The following is an 18268-nucleotide window of genomic DNA, read 5'->3' as shown; positions in this document are numbered from 1 at the left end:
CCACCAGGGAGGGCCTCTCTCTCTCTTTTTTAAAGATTTATTTTTATTTATGCGTACAAGAATTGGGGTGTAACCCAGAGTGAGAGGATTCATCAGAGGCAAAGTTGGGAGCAGAATAGGTAGACTGACATAGTCTGCTGTGCCATGTGTGTCAGCTCAAACTCATCCTGCAGTGGCTGCCAATAGCTTGATAGAGTTGAGACTTAACCCCTCAGCCACCAGGGAGGCCATTCCCTAGTAACACCTCTTCAGTTTGGTCAGAGGGTGGGGAATGGGTGCAGGTAAAAGGCTGAAATCCTATCAAAAATGTGCTGTCCCTGCACCTGATGCTCCTGGAGGACCCCAGGCTGTGATGACCTCTCCTGCACATGTCCAGTGAATTGTCTCAGGTCCTAGACTCTGCTACAGCATTCCTAGTAGGAAGGAAAATAGACCCTTGCAGAGAAGCCCTGTCTGGGTCCTTGTCTGGCCCAGTCAAGGGCCAGATACTCCTGCCTCTGCCACTTAGTGACGTGAGACCTGGGCTTCCTGAAACTTGGAGAACTGTGTCCCTCCCTGGTTTGGTTGGGGGTGGAGTAGGAGTGGGTTGGGGGGGCTAGACTGTCAGCTCTCCAGAGCACCTCATCACCTCATTCCTAAAATGCATGATTCTTCGGTGAGCTTTACTTGCCTGCTGACAGGAATGAAAGGATGAAAGGGAAAGTACCTAAATCCTGCTTCATTACATAGTTTTGCAGCCTCTAAGTCTCGGTGCCATCCATAAGAACAAACAAACTCATCTACAGTGCTTTGAGCACAACCCTGTCTTCACTTCATCTGTTCCACATGGTCATTGCTTCACCTTCCCAGGAAGACTCCGAATCATGATCTTATGACCTCCACAGAACAGCCTCTCCTCTCTTTCTTCACACTTCCAGCACAATCCCCTGAGGTCAGTCTTTGGCTCCCTGTGATCTCAGTCCAGAACCTCCCTCTTGCAGTAGTTGTAACTAACTACTATGACCATCCTGTTGAGGGAGAGGGATATTCCCCACCCTTCTGGCTTCTTCTGGGATTGGATGAGCAATCAAAACAGCATCAGAAAAGTTTTCACAACAAAAGTCAACAGCATATGTGGAGAGCTTAAGTATAAATTCTAAAGTAAACTGGGGCAAGCCAGGGCTATACATCATGTGCTAAGGGACCTAGGCTGTCAAGGAGAGAGGTGGAGAAGGCTTTGCATGATAAGGAGGGGATGACCTCATCATTTACTCAGAGTTAAGAGTTTTCAAAGAGAGGACATGTTCACTGATATATCTATACCTGGATGACAACCCCCTTCAAGGTCATAAAAGGGGGGGGCAATGACTGCTTTTTAAATTAAAGAGTCAAAGTTTATGGAATGGTGATTTCTTCTTCTATTAGGAAAGGGCACAGAAGAAAGAAAAAAAAAAGATCTTCTTTTCAGCCCCTGAGACCTTCATCATTTAACTAAAAATATCCTGCATTCTTTAAAAGTAATGTTATCATGGGCCTCCCTGCTGAGGCAAGGAGATAGGTCTTAAAACTCAGGCTATTGGCAACCACTGCTTCTTGAGTTCTATTCAAGACCCGCATGGCAACCACTGCTTCTTGAGTTCTATTCAAGCTGACCCACATGGCGTAGCAGACCTCTTCTGTCTCACCTGTTGATTGATCCCCTCAGCAGTGTATTCAGCAGATCTGCCTTTTCTGCTCTGCACTCTGTCTCTGGTGAATCCTGTCAGCCATCACCACACTGGCCTACACCCCAGTTCTTGTATGCAGAAAAAAATAAAAAAAAATCTTTAGAAAAGTCTATCTAACCTTTTTGGGGAGATAATCCCACAGTCCTGGACTTAAATTTAGAATACTTCTTCCTTGCCCTTCTGCCTGGAAGGGCCCTTCTTCTACTTCTTAAGTTCCCTCCAGAGAACCTATTCTGAAGATTAGCATATAAATGTGCTTGAACATGGTCATAGTAGCATGTGAAAGAAGCAGAGAGGGTGAAAAAACATGCCAAAGCCTAACAAAATGGAACAATTAAAGGCAGTGATTTTAGCTTAGAATTCAGGGAGATTGCTGATATCCTCTTTAAGAGAATAGAGCTAAAGTTCAAAATGTATGTGAAAATAGTTTAGAATTCTCCTTGAGTGACAAGCAAGAAGGCTTTGGTGAAGCCTTAGACAACAAAGTCACGAAAGAGTTAGGCCTCTCCCAAGGTCTAGGCCATCTATATTAAACCAGGGACTAGAAAGCGAGGTTCTACACACATAGCTTGACTTTACATTATGGACTTGACTGGAAATTTATGGAATGCTGAGTTCTGAATCAGCAACTTTACACTGAGACTCAAATGCCTCCTCTTCCAGGAGGTTTTCCCTGATCTCTTCCAAGTCTAACTGGGAGATCATTGTCCTTGACAGGCAATACCATATTGCCATATCCTCTGCACCCTCCACCTGTTCCCAGATGGAGCTCCCTAAGAGAAGTTTGACTTAGTCACCTTGGGATCCTGGTATCTGTAACGAAGTTTGTTAAATAACTGAATGCAGCCAAGAAAACCCAAATACAAATCTCTAAAGCACCTGATGAAATGTTCAATAATTGCTCTTAAAGAGAATTAAAATATATACTTCTTGTTATTTGTGAAAATCTCATTTCAACATACTCAGTATAGTATGTATAAGCCAGTAATATAAAAATGTTAAAATCTGAATTTTAGAGGGATATTAGCCATTAAGTTCAGATGCTCTGAGATACCATTTTTGTCTGAATGTAAACTGTTCATTATTCTTGAAAAACCAGTTTTCCATTAAAAAGCAAAATTTTGCAAATATCATCTGACATCTGTAAGAGCAGTTCATTTTTGCAGAAATCTGGCTTTAGAGAATCTATAATAGAGATATTGGATTATTAGAATTTAGAGAATTAAATTCAGATCGGGCACTCTCATGAAAGTACATAAATTTCTAGCTAAATAATAGCAATTTAAACCATCTTTCATAGAGAGAGACCTAGTAAACACTGCTTAGATAAAAGAAGCTATCTATTTTAAATAAGACCAGCTAAGTACTAGATCAAAGGCACCACATATATTTACAACAACCAAATGGCACTGCTTCTGAGATCAAAGTACTGCCCGGCTGAGAGAACAGAGAGCCTTTACCCAGAAAGCATGAAAAAGGACTACAGAGACTAAACCAATATCAAGATTTTAAAGCAGACACATGTCTTTACTTATTTTATTGCTTCAATGTACAGAATCTTTGGTTGAAATAGAGGAGAAAGTGTATCGATTAATAAATACATAAAATAAAATAAATTCTGAGCCATCAAAGAAATTCTATTGTTATTATTCTTTGCATTTCTAAAAGACAAGTACTTCAAAATGTCTCTAATGTTAACCAGCCGTTTTCTTCTAAATTTTTGCAGTGCAAATCCAAGTCAGCAAGGGCTGCATGTTTTCCTTTAGGGATCTTTTAATGGGACCTCACTAACCATAAGGCCTGTGCTTAGGCAAGACACATAGCCAAAAGCAATCTACTTGGCAAATCTAAATCAGAGGATGAATTCTGCCATAAGAAAAGGTACTGTTTGAATTGCCATGGAACAATGGGAAACACTGCAAGAAAATAAAATATGGTAAGTGACAGAATGTTTTATTGATGTGTCCAAACCAATATGTCCAAGCTGGCCATCAACACCTTCAGGAGTGAGTGAGGTATGATATGATTTCTAAGCAACTTCCTGCTAGAATTAGACTTCCCAGGATGTATGGTTCATTCTTGCTGTTTTTCAGCCAGATCCCAACCATAAATAGATTTGTAAACCATGCCTTATCCACTAGCCATTCTTACTTGTAAATATAGAGAGACAGCTTCTGTCCTCTACACTTTGTGAATCTGCAGAACTGAAATATTTAATAGTTGAGATTTTACTAGAGTTAGCTCTGGATTTCTCAGGCGGAACTCCATGCTCTCCAAGTGGCAGCTGACCCCACTCACACATTCATCTTGACGCTTGAATGCCTTTCATTTTCTGATAGGTTATCAATCACTATAATTATTTCAAAGTTCTAATCTAACATTAAAGCAAAAACAAAAGTCTGAGCATAAGGGGTAGTGGTAGTCAGCTATTAAGATGGCTGGCGTCTCCAACATTGTGGAAGAGTTGGTCTGTGTAACCAACAGGATGTCATGTGTTACTTTGGATGTTAGGTTATAAAAGACATGGTGGCTTCCTCTTCGGTCATGTTTACATTTTCTCTTGCTTGGGTCCCTCTTTCTGGGAATAGCCAGCTGCCGGTGGACAGAGGTCCTACAGGAAGTGCATGTATTGGACCACCAATGGCTTCTGCCAACAGCCATTGGAGTGAGACTGAAAACTCATCCTCCAGACCCCATCACAACTCCAGGTGATAACTTGACTAAATACTCCTGATGACTTTGAGCCAAACCCACCCAACCAAGCAGCTTCCATATTCCTGATCCTCAAAAAGTGTGATCTGAGGAATGTAATTGTTACAAAGCCAAAGGGAACTAATTATAAAGGCTTAATTCATGTGAGGTAATTAGGACACACTCTGAGAAGAGCATTTCTCGGTGATCTTTATTGCTGACATTACAAGCAGAGAACTAAGCCCCTTTAAGTTTATTGTCACATTTAGTTATTAACACAAACTTATGTGTTGGTTTTGTTGTGATCCTTACTTTGCTGAGGTGCAAAATGCTCAGATAACATATCCCAAGGTCATACAACTTAAAAAGTGGCCAAGGCCCTCCCTGGTGGCGCAGCGGGTTAAAGCACAGCACTGAGAATCTAAAGCCGCTTCCGCATGAGTTCGATTCCCACCTGCCCCGGAGGTGACCACATGGCGTGGCAGACCTCTCCTGACCCGCCCGCTGCTCCCCTCAGCAGTGTACTTCGTCGATCTGCCTGTTCTGTTCCCCCCTCTGTCTCTGGTGAAGCTTCTCGCCGCCCCTGAGCCTCTGGCCTGTACCCCAGTTCTGTATGCACAAATAAATAAATCTTTAAAAAAAAAAAAAAGTGGCCAAAACCAAAATCCAACACCTTTTTAACCACTACACTCTTCTGTTTGTCACAGAAATGATCACTCACCTTGGAATAGGAAGGATAACTTTTTAGCGAAGTATTCCCCAAGTCACTATATGATTTTAGCCAAATCGCCAACTTTAAGATTCCATGATATGTTTTGACTTAAGCCTCCAAGAGTATCTGCTGTCACTACCATGTTACATCCGAAGAACAACCTCACTCTCCCCACCTATTGCCCTTTGGCTACTTTTTCTATCTGCACAGTAGGGAGAAGTAAAATGAAGAGACAAAGTAGAACAGAAAATGAAATATCATCTCTTACAAAGAAGTTTCTCCTGACTGAAAGTGACTCCTTGATTAGGCATGGAGCTAAGAGAATTTGGGATTTACCACAGGAGATTGTTCAACAATTTTGGAAGTATTTGATAACTCATCAAGAACATTTTAAACTCCCCCAGGTCAGCTGGATAAGAATTAGCCCCCACTCCCCAACCAGCTCATTCAGTCTTGCATTACACTTTGGATTTTAGATCACCAGGAAGCTAGGGGGCACCCACAGATACACTAAGATTATCAGCAAGCCCCAGTCAGGACCTCAACAATTAGTAGAAACCTTTAGTGCTCATAGTAAGATCACCTAGGGAAACCTGAAGCATGTACATCCCAACCCCACTCTAACCAAATGAGTGAGAGTCTCTTCAGAAGGGTCACAATGGGAAGTCTGCATTTTCACAATCTTTTCAGGTGGTTTTGAAGCTGGGAGAACGAAGATTTGTCATAGAGGAATGTTGCTCTAGCTTTTGTTCCTTCTGAGTCTCATTTCCACTGGCAAGGGCATCGTCAGGTTTTGGGGAGTCTGGGGCTTACACAGTTTAGGGGAACTTATCTAAGAAAAACATTATGAGGGCCTTCTTGATAGTACAGGAGTTAAAGTCTCAGTGCTTTCAGGCTATTGCCAGTCACTGAGGCCTGATTTCTGTCCTCAGCCAGGGTGCTGACCCACATGGCACAGACCTCTCCTGTCTCACCCCTTTTCCCCTGAGCAGTGTATTTCAGTGGATCTGCCTATTGTTCCCCCTCTCTGTCTCTGGTGAATCCTCTCACCTCCCTGTACTTCTAGCCTACACCCTAGTTCTTGTATGTATAAATAATAAAAAAAATTCTTTTATGAAATTAAAAATTAAAAAATTGGCATTGTGATTGGGAAAGGGCTTCTGCAGAAATTTTACTAGATTTTTGGTTGAACAGGATAGCTGCCTCCTCTGTTCTACTTCAACATTAATACCTTTGTACTCTGGTCGTCAAGTGTGCGCCCCACATACCGACCCGTTCTCTGCACCAGTGGGTATCCCACAATTTAACTCCATTCTGAAGCTGTCCACCTAGAGATAACATCAGATGTCACAGATGAAGAACCCTGTCTGCCCCCACTTCAGATACCAATTGCAAGTCCATTTTGTCACCTATGTTTCCAACCAAGTGGCTGTAAATCAGAGACTCCTAGAACTCCCTCCTTTGGGCCCATCATTCACTGGAAGGATCACAGAAATTAAGAAAAAGGTTTCTTATTAGATTACTGATTTATTATAAAAGGGTACATGTCAGAAACAGCCAGAGGAAGCGATTAGTGGGCGGGGCTTGAGTCGTGACCCTTCCAAGCATGCTGCCTCTGCAACACCTCTAGGCTTACATCAGCCTGAAAGGGCTACCACACCCATCAGTTAGGGTGTTTATGAAGACTTCTCAAAATAAGCAAAATAGATTGCATTGTTGGCCATTGGTGGGTCATTAAATCAGTTTCTTAATTCCTCTTCCCTCCCTGGAGTGGGGGCTGGGAGTGAGGCTGGAGATTCTATTTCTCTAATCACTCAATTTGTTCCCCTGGCAACAAACCAAGATCCTAAAGCCTTTCCAAAAGTCACGACATTATCATAAGTTCAGATGTGGTAAAAAGGGGGCTCATTATGAGTACAAAAATTACCTCTATCATTCATATCACTTAGGAAATTCCAGGAGTGTTAGGATCTATGTGCCAGTAACCAGGATGAAGAAACACCACATTTTTTTTTTAAATTATAAATCACAATAGCACAGTGATAAATCCACCTCTGCTAATATTTAAAAAAAATGCTAATTTTTAATAGAGAAATTACTTCTAAGCAAAATATAATCTTGGTTGAAAAACAGAATCCGTTATAACCATTCTTTTAAAATTAGGCCTTTAGGAAGTATATACGTGCCACTGATTTAAATGAAGTCTCAATTTTATTTTCTGTTGAGCAAGTTTTACTTCTTCTAAATAAGACAGTCATACTATATATTAACATGATTTAAATAAGATTAATAAAATAGCATTTTTAGGAGGTAGAGAGATCCTGAAATTAATAAAAATAAAATTTTGTTAGGTATGTGTTATAAATTGACAAGTCCAATTAGAAATTAGTTTTATTGTTAATTATTTATTAAATACTTTAAAATTGTTTATAGGTGTTACTGTTCATAAGAATACCTCCTAACCAGGCTGATACAATTCATGTTCCAAATAGTAACTTTCCTGGTAGCCTTCATTTGATTGGTAATTTTTTCTGCAGAGATGCTGATAGACTCCATGCCTATGGTCCCGAAATCTCCAGTTTTCTAACCTTCAGATGTGGCATCCCTTCCTCCATGCAGGCAGACTGATTCCTGAAGTTCTCTTCAGGACCAATTCCTACCTACTCGTTGTGCCAGTCTGCTGAGCTTTGTCAAGAGGTTCATTGTCTTCCCTTCCCCTTTTAGCTATCAGTTTAATGGTATATATAGTTTTATTACTGTAATGTGAGTGCCCCATTCATTTGCATTGTGCTTATAAAAGTGTAACAACTTTTCTCCATGCTTTGTATTAAAAACAGGCAGGATGCTGTGATGAGGAACTGTGTCTGGACTGATGATTTTACTACTCATATATTTCAACTGCACTGCTGTCTTTGGGAAAGCACTGAGGAAATACATCAACTTCTGGAGAGAAGTTATTACACTGGTAAACAGACTTCCTAAAATGTTTCATTATTGTTTAAAACATCACGGAGGGACGGAGGGGAATCTGCAGATCCAGAATGCACAAAGACTGAGTTAGGTCCATGCCACTCAGTGCCTACCAATAGCAACCAAGGAGCTGACAACTCTTTTTACAAACATTAAAGCATAGCTTTAATGAAAACAGTAAGGTAATAACAAACGTGAAAGACTGTCTCTGTGTGGGAAGTTGAAGCTGAAGATACTCTCCTCCCTGGTGTCAAGGTCAGGTCAGTGTTATTTAGGTGGCATTTCCTCAATAGCACATTGAACCCAAAAGGGTCTCTGGAGCTGGGATTTTGTAGGTGGCAAAATCAAATAAACTGACTCTGTGAGAGGTGAGAATTCTTATCCAAATCATCTAGGCTGTCAGGTCTGTCATTCAGGTATTTGGGAACACTTGAGTTTTGTGACTCAGAGTCCGAGTCTCCGCGAGTGACTTGCAGAGTGTGTGTGTATGGCCTGCCAGCTCTGGTCAGTGTCACCAACACCTCAATTTCATCCTGACAGCAAGCCGTCAGCACAAAGAGTGCCACAAACCAGGCCTGCTGCTAATTGTCCGCCTTTCAGTTCTTTTAAGACCTTGACTGCCCTGGTCTAAGCATGAACATTTGCATGTGTTCCAATTTATCGAATTGTGGATATATTAGCATTTCTCCCCCTTCCAGATGGTGATGTGAAAAAGGGCAACCGTTGAAACTCAGTCACCCAAGTTAATATGGTGTCTCTCATTCTCTGTAGGTCAAGCTGACTGTAAATATGTTGGGAACAATTTGGAGCACTGTGTGTGCTGGGAATGGGAGGTTTTGCTACATAGGGGGGAGGGGAGAGGTCTGGGAGTACAATTTTCAGAGAAAACTCACCAGTTCCTGTCAACTGAAAGAAACGTTTCATGCACACGGTGGGTCAGAAAGAATGTTATTTTTATAATACAAACCACCTGGCCTCCTCCCCATTTACCTCTGCTGCAAATATGATTCTATACACATACCACGACCAAGGTCCCTGGTAACTATTACAAAACCAGGTTGTGTTTTGCTCCTTGAGGTTTTTTTCTTCTCCCTCTTTTCTTTTTGCAAGTTAAGGTAAAGACAAAATGAATCGATCAAGCCTCAAAGCTTGGGATTATTTTTATAGTTGCTTTGATGTAAAAGGACATGGCTCTGATTGCAGAGAAGAGTGGAGGGGGTTGGGGAAACATGGACTCCGTGTTTTCTTCCTCACTAGACACCAAGTAGCATCTTCCTGAAGCTTATCAACTAGAGACTGAGAAGGAAACACCTCTAAGGGAGTTGCAAGTCATCTTTATTTTCCATGGGCCTTTTCTTAACTTTCACTATACCCTCTTTCATTTGGAAGTTCAGCATCTCTATTCACTTGGCTTGATAAAAAAAAAAAAAAAAAGAAGAAGAAGAAGACACATTATAAACTTGGTAGAGGGCCAGGGGAATAAATATAGGCCTCATTAAAACAACATGCCCTCCCAATTTCATGGACAAGTCATTCAAATCTCTAAACTAACATGATCATTAGCTGACATATGACTTTCAGAGGGAAGAGGTTATAACTAACCTTCCTATCTCTCATTAGTTGTAAAACATGATGCTTTCCTGTGGAGATTTCTACCAGGAAATTCCTCCTTTAGAAGTTAAGTTATATTGCAAAGTATGTCATGCATCTGAGTTAAGGTATATAACTCCAGAGACAGAAAAGAAGTCATGGATGATTTCAAATAGAAATATTTAGCAATAAAACAGCATTAGTGCAGGGTAATAGTCTCAATTTTATGGCAGGAACTAAATCTCTATTTGGGGCCTGGAATGTTAAGGTTAGGACTTATTTTAATGATCAGTAAAAAGAGCATTACAATTCCATTGAGTCAAGTCTATGAATTAATCAAATCTCTTATTCCTTCTCTCCTGGGAAATACTTAATTTTATAAACTTAGTCTGTTATAGTTTAGTTAATTGTAATTCACAAAAGAATTGTAAATACTTTTAATCCCCTGGTCTATGAGAAGGCTCATTTAGTGTATGAAAGTATAAAATATGTGCTTTAATATCTAACAATATGTAAGAAATATGTTTATTGCTTCTAAACAAAACCCCTATCCTCCTTTTAGACAGTACGCTCCCTGGCAAAGTAACTTTTCTAGAACTCTTCATAGGCAAAGACTGGTTTGAAAAATAAGTGACATAAAATCAAAGGTTTTTGGAGACAGAAATTTGCCAGGAGCTCATCTGCTCAGACTATTTGCTCTCTGCCTCTCAACTGTGCAGACCCATTAGGTAATACCAAACACTGGTGAGAAACAAACAAACAAAAAAATCAGTCAACAACTCAGCTATGGAAATATTAAGTGTCACAATTAAATAATTTGACCTACAAACAGCCTTTAACTGACCTCTGTGTTTAACAGGTGTATTTATTTTCTATGAACCAACAACAAAATACTTCTGTGATGAGATACAATACCCTAATAATGTTCTACATTTCAAATAAATTATCACACCAATATTTTGGCCAGGGAACACATTTAATCAGAAATAATCACATGGTTTAGAACTATACCCAATGGAATTTTTGCTTTTTATTTCAAATAAGAGTGAAATGTACTAATCCAAATCACCCTTATAGACTTTCTATAGGGAAAATCCCATCACTGACTTGAAAACAAAACTTGAATCACAACTTTTTAATCAAAATACAAAACAAGAAAAAAAACTAAATTAAATTCCCCTTTTGAAATGGAAACAAAACCAGCTGCTGACGCTATGAATGACTTTCCTTCTGAGTTCATCAGGAAAGGAGTGAGACCTTGATCTGATGGCCCTTGTGTTGTTCTTAGTGTGAAAAATGGGAATTACTGCAAGTTTTCATGGTCATGATATGTGATTAGGGACAGATTAACCACCTTAAAAAAATCATACAAGAAAATGTGTAACATAACATGAATTTCTAATGAATACCTATAAATGAGAAGATGGCTTATTTTATAAAAGACATAAGAAATAGTAATGTGTTTCAGTAGAATTTCTACAAGAAAAAATAATTTAGTACCAGTAGCTTATTGTACTTATTTCTTAGAAATTTAAAAAATGAATACCATATTTACTTCTCTTTTTCTATACTGCAGTAATTTATATGGTGTGGTTAAAGACCGGGTGATGGCTGCTTTCTTTCCTCCGTTCTGATTTTTGCAGGTGGTGATGTCCAGGCTAACTGAAAATTCTTTAATTAGTCTTCATGGATACAAGCATTTCATTTACTTCAGTGAGAGGTTTCTTTGCATATAACCAATGGTTTGTGTCCATAAGCTTTCCTTTGATTAATCAGAAGACTAAAAGCTCACTCTGAATATCACTCTTCTAAGGAATAAATGAGCATCATCTCTTACAACTTTCATGAATCCTGAGGGATTAACACTGCAAATCCAGTCCTAAGCTCCACTTGGAGTATTTTCAATTACTTAGCACCACTGGAGGTGCCGTCCATGGCTCAGTAAGAAGGCTACTGCTGGCATAATGGTTTCTCCATGTCTCAGCACCTGGTCTTGGCATTAATAATCCATCATGAAATGATTTGCAGTGCACAGGAGTGACATTTGATTACGTGAAAGGCATTGCAGGAATGAACATGTAAGCTCTTACAGGCCAACTACTGGCAAAAAGATGAAAAAAGGATGAAACGTTACATCGTGAAAATAGCATTTAAGATGGCTTCAGAACTCACAAAGAAAAAATGTAAGGATGTTGCTTTGGAAGAAATGTTCTCCTTTTTTTTTCTTGGTTTTCCTTTTTCAAATTGTATCTTGGAGGGTGAGATGGGTTAAAAGGCCAGCTCTGACAACCATCACCCAAATACATTTTCAGAACATATCTGATTCAGGAAATTCTGGATCTTTTAAAGCAAGGATGTTAACAATCCTCCTGAGAACCTTAAATTATGATGATTTCAGCATAAGGACAAAGAGACCCTGGAATGATCAGGGAAATCACTAAGAGGCCTCCCTACTGAAGAGCTCAGTTTTTTTTCACTTTGTTTTCTATTTTTTGAAGAACATAGGGAAGAAGTTAAATGTAGTGCCTAAGGGAAGTCCTGTCATTTTGGGTAGAAATTTATGAGATGATTGGGAATAATTCTCAAGATAGCAAAAACAAAAACAAGAACATTAGAATTTCTTAGACTCATATTCTCTACATGCACTCATGGATCTGTCAAATGCATTATGTCCTAGATAGAATATGAGTGTTTTCAGATAGAATATAAGCAAACATAATTCATACCTGGGTGTAAGTGTGGTCAAATCTTGGTTAGTCAAGGTTTTTAAATCAATATTTTCAAATTAATCCACTTTTAGAACTTTAAACACTGATCTAAACATAATAGTACTAGCTAATGTTAACTTTTCTTTACTGGCCTACCATCATCTTGTAGAGGTAGAAGAAATACCTTAACTGATTATTGAGTATTTTTTAAAAATGGGTAAATAAAATGTTCATTTGTTCTTGGGATTTGTTATTTATCCACATAGCTACTCATTCAATAAAGTGTATTAGTCAATTACTACATGCAAAATATAGAGTCTACAGACATAAGGATATAAGGATACAGACTCCCTGAGATACTGACATGTCATCAAGGAACTCCAAAAAAGTCCTCTTGGTCATCACTTAGGCAGAATGCTGTCCCAAAGTGGCACACTGCCACAGGCCTGTGTGATTTTTCTGTCATTTTCCTACTTGGAATACGGTGAGACATGTCGGTCTGAAAATTTGTGCTTTTCTTTCACTCAAAGAAAATTGCTTTTATTATTATTTCCTTTGTCTTTTTCTAGAACTCATATTAGGTTAATGTTTACTTCTAGGGTTTATTCTCATATCTCTTGTAATATCTTTTTCTGTGGAGCCTTTGTTTTTTTTGTTCTAAATTCTGTAAGTGTTACTATTTCCTTTTACTCATTACTCTTTACTAATTTGAGCTGTAATATATGTCTACTCATAATTTACTTCTTTTTTTAAATTTAGTTTTATTGTTCAGATTTGCCAATCATATTTCTCATTCCTGTTTTCTGCCTGCTCTTTTTTTTCATAACTGTTTTAGGGATAAATGAGCCCCCACAGTTCTCTGATACTCACTGTAATACACTTTTTTTTTTTTTTAAAGATTTATTTATTTGTGCATACAGAACTGGGGTACAGGCCAGAGGCTCAGGGGCGGTGAGAGGCTTCACCAGAGACAGAGTGGGGAGCAGAACAGGCAGATGGACGAAGTACACTGCTGAGGGTAGCAGCGGGCGGGCCAGGAGAGGTCTGCCGCGCCATGTGGTCACCTCCGGGGCAGGCGGGAATCGAACTCATGCGGAAGTGGCCTCAGATTCTCAGTGCTGTGTTTTAACCCGCTGCGCCACCAGGGAGGGCCCACTGTAGTACACTTTTATGTCCTCTGTTGCTTGAACTGTTTTTGTTCTTTTTTTAAAATCTTGGCCTTTTCTCCTTGCTTTTGGTGAAGCAAAACACCTCCTCAGATGTTTGGTAAACTTTAGTTCATTGGGATTCATGGACAAGGAAATAAATTCATTTTGGTGATTGGCAAGACCTCACTATGGCTGTGGAGGCCTTTCTCCTTAGGAGACCTTCTCTAAGTGGGAAGGCTGATGGCAACTCTGTATGGGTGGGAAGGCTTCACGTGGGACGTCTGGTGATGGATCTGCAAACATTCATGGATTAGGGAGTCCCTTCCTCAATTGCTGCCTTTTCTCCCTTCCCTGCCCCTCACTCTTGGCTGTTCTGTTCTGAGGCTGTGAGACTCACATACAAGTCATTCCCTTTTATTAGTCAGATATCAAAATCCACTGGTGATCCCTGCTTGGAATAGAACATAGACTGGGCTGGCTGAGACATTCTGAAAGTAGTTCTTCGGCCTTAAAATAACCCCATGCTACTAGGACACTAATTCTGAAACACATTTGAATATATAACTCTCTTGCTCAGAATCCTTCAGGGTTTCTATTTACATAAAACAAAACCTGTTTTCCTTTGCAGAGTGTGAAGATCTCTTATGGTTTGCTGTGAGAATTCAACCAACATCTCAACCATCCTTTCCTGCCTCAAACCTTTGCACTCATTTTTCCTGATGATGAGAATGTCGTCTCCCTTTTACGACAGCTTCAGATGCTCTCGTTGCACACTCCCGCTCATGATTGCATCTGCTATGAAGACTTCAGTGACTTCCCATAGGCAGATACAGGTTTGTGGGCCTATTTACTGAACTATATTTCCTTTTACTCCACAAAGGATTTGACACTACATAAAACAGAGCAACAAGATCAAAGAAATGAGTGAAACACACTTAGTTCAAATGGAAAGTAATTTGAAAGTAAATGGAAATAGAAATGTCAGGTATGAGGTTAGTCCTAAAAATTACATGACATCAAGTTTTGTCAACTCACATTACAAAGAGATACATTAGAAATTTGCTGCTGGGATGCCTAGTTTCAAAAGCTAGAAGAGAAACATGAATCTTTATAGATGTTTTTGCCAACAACAGAAAAGTGAGCATTTACTGTACTAAGGGATACTTATAAAGGTGACTGGTACACTGAGTAGCTTCTTTATGCTTTTATTCACCCTCAAGTATAACTGTGTACATATATATAAGTGTGTATATATATGTGTGTATAATATATATATATAGCATATACACACATACACATATATCACTCTATGCAGTTATTGATTTCCTCAAGCATTTTACCTAATGCTTGATATTTCGTTGTTACTCAGTGAGTATCTGTTATATACAACCAAATATTGATGATTAATGTAAGCAAATGTTTTTGTATGAGTGGGTATACAATTAAAAATGTATCATCATTTATGTCATCATAAGCATAATAAAGGTCTAACTAACTAGAAAGGAATATTTATAATAATTATCAAACAACACTTGGAATATTGTGAACCAGACAAACACATTGCAGATGTGTATCCTATGACCCCTGATGGGCCCTGCAGGTATCTCCACCATGAAGTCGGGAAAATCAAGAAGTGCAGTCAGACATACAGTCCCACAGAGGCAGAAATCATGCTCAGCACAGATGCCTGGTCCCAGGCCTGTGATTCTCAACTCTTGTATGTAGTAAATTTGTTAGTATTTGATAACAAAATTCATAAAGGTGGCGACATTGTACTGATGGAAGAACTTTACACAGTACTTTATTCTTCCAGTCTTATTATAAAATATGTGAGGGGGAAGGCAGTATTTATCAGGCAAATAAAATGCTATGAAACTCATTTTCTATAAAGAAATGATATAAGACATTCTAATATAAAACACATACTTTAAAAAAAATGGAACATCATACTGGTTGTCTAGTATATATATTGGAATATGGCACAGCTTTTTTTTTTATGCAGCCAAGAAACTCATCATGCTATAAGTTTATGAGTCTCCTTTAAAAAAAAAAAACTCAATTAACTTTTCCTGATTATGCTCACCTGAAAGTTCCCAAAACAGCTTCCCCCAGGGAGGGTCACATAACTCACAAAGGGAGGTCCTGGAGAAGGCAGTGATTCATACACCACCACTCCTTCACCTGGGAATGCTGCTCTCTGCTGCTGCTTGCTTTCCCAAAATTCTTGTAACATTGATACAACATTCACTGAAGAGACAAGAAACAGAATGAGTTATCAGTGATGGACATACCATGGCATAAACAAAATTTTACTTGTGTAATATGTCAGTTCCAGTTTACTTTTTTAAAATTTGTTTTTGTGTAGAAGAACTGGGGTATAGGCCGGAGGTATAGGGGAAGTGACAGGATTCACCAGAGACAGGGTGGTGAGCAGAACAGGTATGAAATACACACTGAGGGGAGCAACAGGCAAGACAGGAGAAGTCTGCTGTGCCATGTAGGTCAGCTCCCTGGCCGGGGATCAAACTCAGGCTGCAGTGATAACACTGAGACTTACTCCAGGAAGGCCTCCTCAATTCCAGTTTAAGTAACATAGAATATGTCTGTCATTAGTGGGGGTGTGATTTCATTTAAAATCTTATTTAACACAAATGTGTTCATTTCTTTGTGAGCGTGGTTCAAGAGGTTTTCTTCACCAATTTTAACAACATTGCAAGGTATTAAATTTACCTTGTAAATTAATTATTATCAAATTAAAAAAACCTCACTCTTCCTTCTTTGAAAACTTGCCCTAATAAATTTTGCGCAGAGTTCTTGCTCTCCAAGGCCCTTTCTCCCACTTCTCACAGAATCTTGAACTTGCAAAGTGAAAGCCAAATTCAGAGGTAATGGTATAAGCAAACTGATTTTACTTGGGACTCATCTATTATAAGGTTTTAAGAGGAGAAAGGCAAAAAGAAAATTCTTCATGGTCTTCTCCACCCAAATCTAAAGGCTAATGAAAGGCAATTGTGTAATAGTAGGAGGGTGGGGGGATGGAAAAAGCCATAAGTGGAACAAGTAACAGGGAGACCTTGTTAAGAACCAGGTCTGTTAGAGGACTTCACAAAACACAGTAATGGCTATAGCCATATGTTTTCGATTAAGTGACCTGTGATAGCCTGCAGAAGTTCCAGATCAAATTAGGTTGGTTTGTTTATCCGCACTGCAAATTGAATTGTGGAAATTAACAAGGATAATAGAATTGTGGAGTCAAAAGAGACCTTACAGGTCATGCTGGCAAAGCTCTGCCTAATGCAGGAATTTCTCGCATAATGCGTCTGACAGCTGCCCATCTGGCTGGAGCCTGCATACACCAAAAGACTGGGTACTTGGCACATCTTGAGGTGCCCATTTCAGCTGCTAATGGTTCTAACTGTGAAAATGTCTTATGGGGGAGTAAGCTGAAATCTTACTTTCCTGTAAGTCATGTAAGTGGCCGACTTCTCATTTCTGGGGTGTTGTAGATGATTATCCCCTTGTAGGGTAAGTGATGGTCAAATTTTTACATCGCTGGCCTCTGTGACTATACCCTGCAACTCTGAATGCACAAAATGCTTGGGAGCATGGGCTGGGGCATATGTTCCTGATGGTGGACACCTGGACTGTGGTATGGGTGTGTGTCAGTGGGCACACCTGCACCTGGAGACAGAGCTATACTATAAGAACTGCTTCACTCAGACAGGGAAATGGCTATGGCTGCAGGGTGTGGCTATGAGAAGATGAGTGCCTGCTGTGAGAGGAAGCCCAAAGAGTAAACATTTGCTGGGTGCTTGTTGCTTCCAGCCTCCAGGACCCCAGCCAACTTGCCTCCTCTGCGCCCAGTTGCCACAGGTAGGTTTATCTCTGACAAAGCCCACCTTGTACTTGAAGATGGTGTGAGACACCTGCTGCTTTTGCGTGCCTGGCGTTTGCTTCTCTCATGAGGACAGCAGAAAGGATTTCCTTTATGAGACATCTTTCCTTCAGCCATGTCCACCCAGGGCTGAAGGGTGGGGGGTTGACCAAAGTTAGACATTTAGAGCCAATAGACCCAGGACTTTTGCTGGAGATGTGGAAAGACTAGTTTCCTTTTTTTTTCTTTATTTGTGTGATTTTAAAACTTTAAAAAAAGATTTATTTATTTATGCATACAGATTGGGGTACAGGTCAAAGGTGCAGGGGTGGTGAGTGGCTTCCCCAGGGACAGAGTGGGGAGCAGAATAGGCCAGTCGACCAAGTACACTGTTCAGGGGAGCAGTAGGCAGGTCAGGAGAGGTCTGCTGTGCCAAGTGGATCACCTCCGGGGCAGGGATCCAACTCGCACTGGAGTAGCTGCGGCTAGCTTGCCGTGCTGCGTCTTAACCAGTGGTGCCACCAGGGAGGGCCCATGGTTTCCCATTTTTTAGCAGTGTTGCTGGGGGATAGGAAGTGTGGTGCCACCCAAGCAAAGGGAAATATGGCTAAGAAGACAAACACCATTGAGAAGCATAGAGACGAGAATGGAGAAGGTTAGATTAAGTTCTGATGGCATAGTTTGAAGCCCCTGATTCCAGCTATACCCAAATCTAGGGTTCTTGACTAGACATTGGAGTTATCAGAACCAATGCATCTGCTTTTTCCTTAAGCTGCTTGAGCAGGTTAAGCAGACTGAACATGAAACTATATAAATATAGGTAAGGCTTAGGTTTCTTCAGAGTCTAAAGTGTTTCTTAGACATTCTTC

The 18268-nt window shown here is 39.9% G+C and overlaps 1 protein-coding gene across 1 annotated transcript in view; it reads right to left on the bottom strand.

Moving 5' to 3' along the window:
* The window catches only part of LIX1 (Lix1 homolog (chicken)), a 48284-nt gene that overhangs the window by 13252 nt on the left and 16764 nt on the right, over positions 1–18268 (bottom strand). The window contains exon 2 of the mRNA XM_004678117.2: positions 15609–15772. Coding sequence (XP_004678174.1) covers positions 15609–15772 — 164 coding nt within the window. The remainder of the gene's footprint in view (positions 1–15608; positions 15773–18268) is intronic.

The sequence above is a fragment of the Condylura cristata genome, unplaced genomic scaffold (assembly GCF_000260355.1).
Source record: "Condylura cristata isolate star-nosed mole 26May11 unplaced genomic scaffold, ConCri1.0 scaffold00007, whole genome shotgun sequence".
In the NCBI taxonomy this organism is placed as follows: domain Eukaryota; kingdom Metazoa; phylum Chordata; class Mammalia; order Eulipotyphla; family Talpidae; genus Condylura; species Condylura cristata.
Note: the sequence above shows the minus strand (reverse complement) of the source record. Positions and strands in the feature narration are given on the sequence as shown.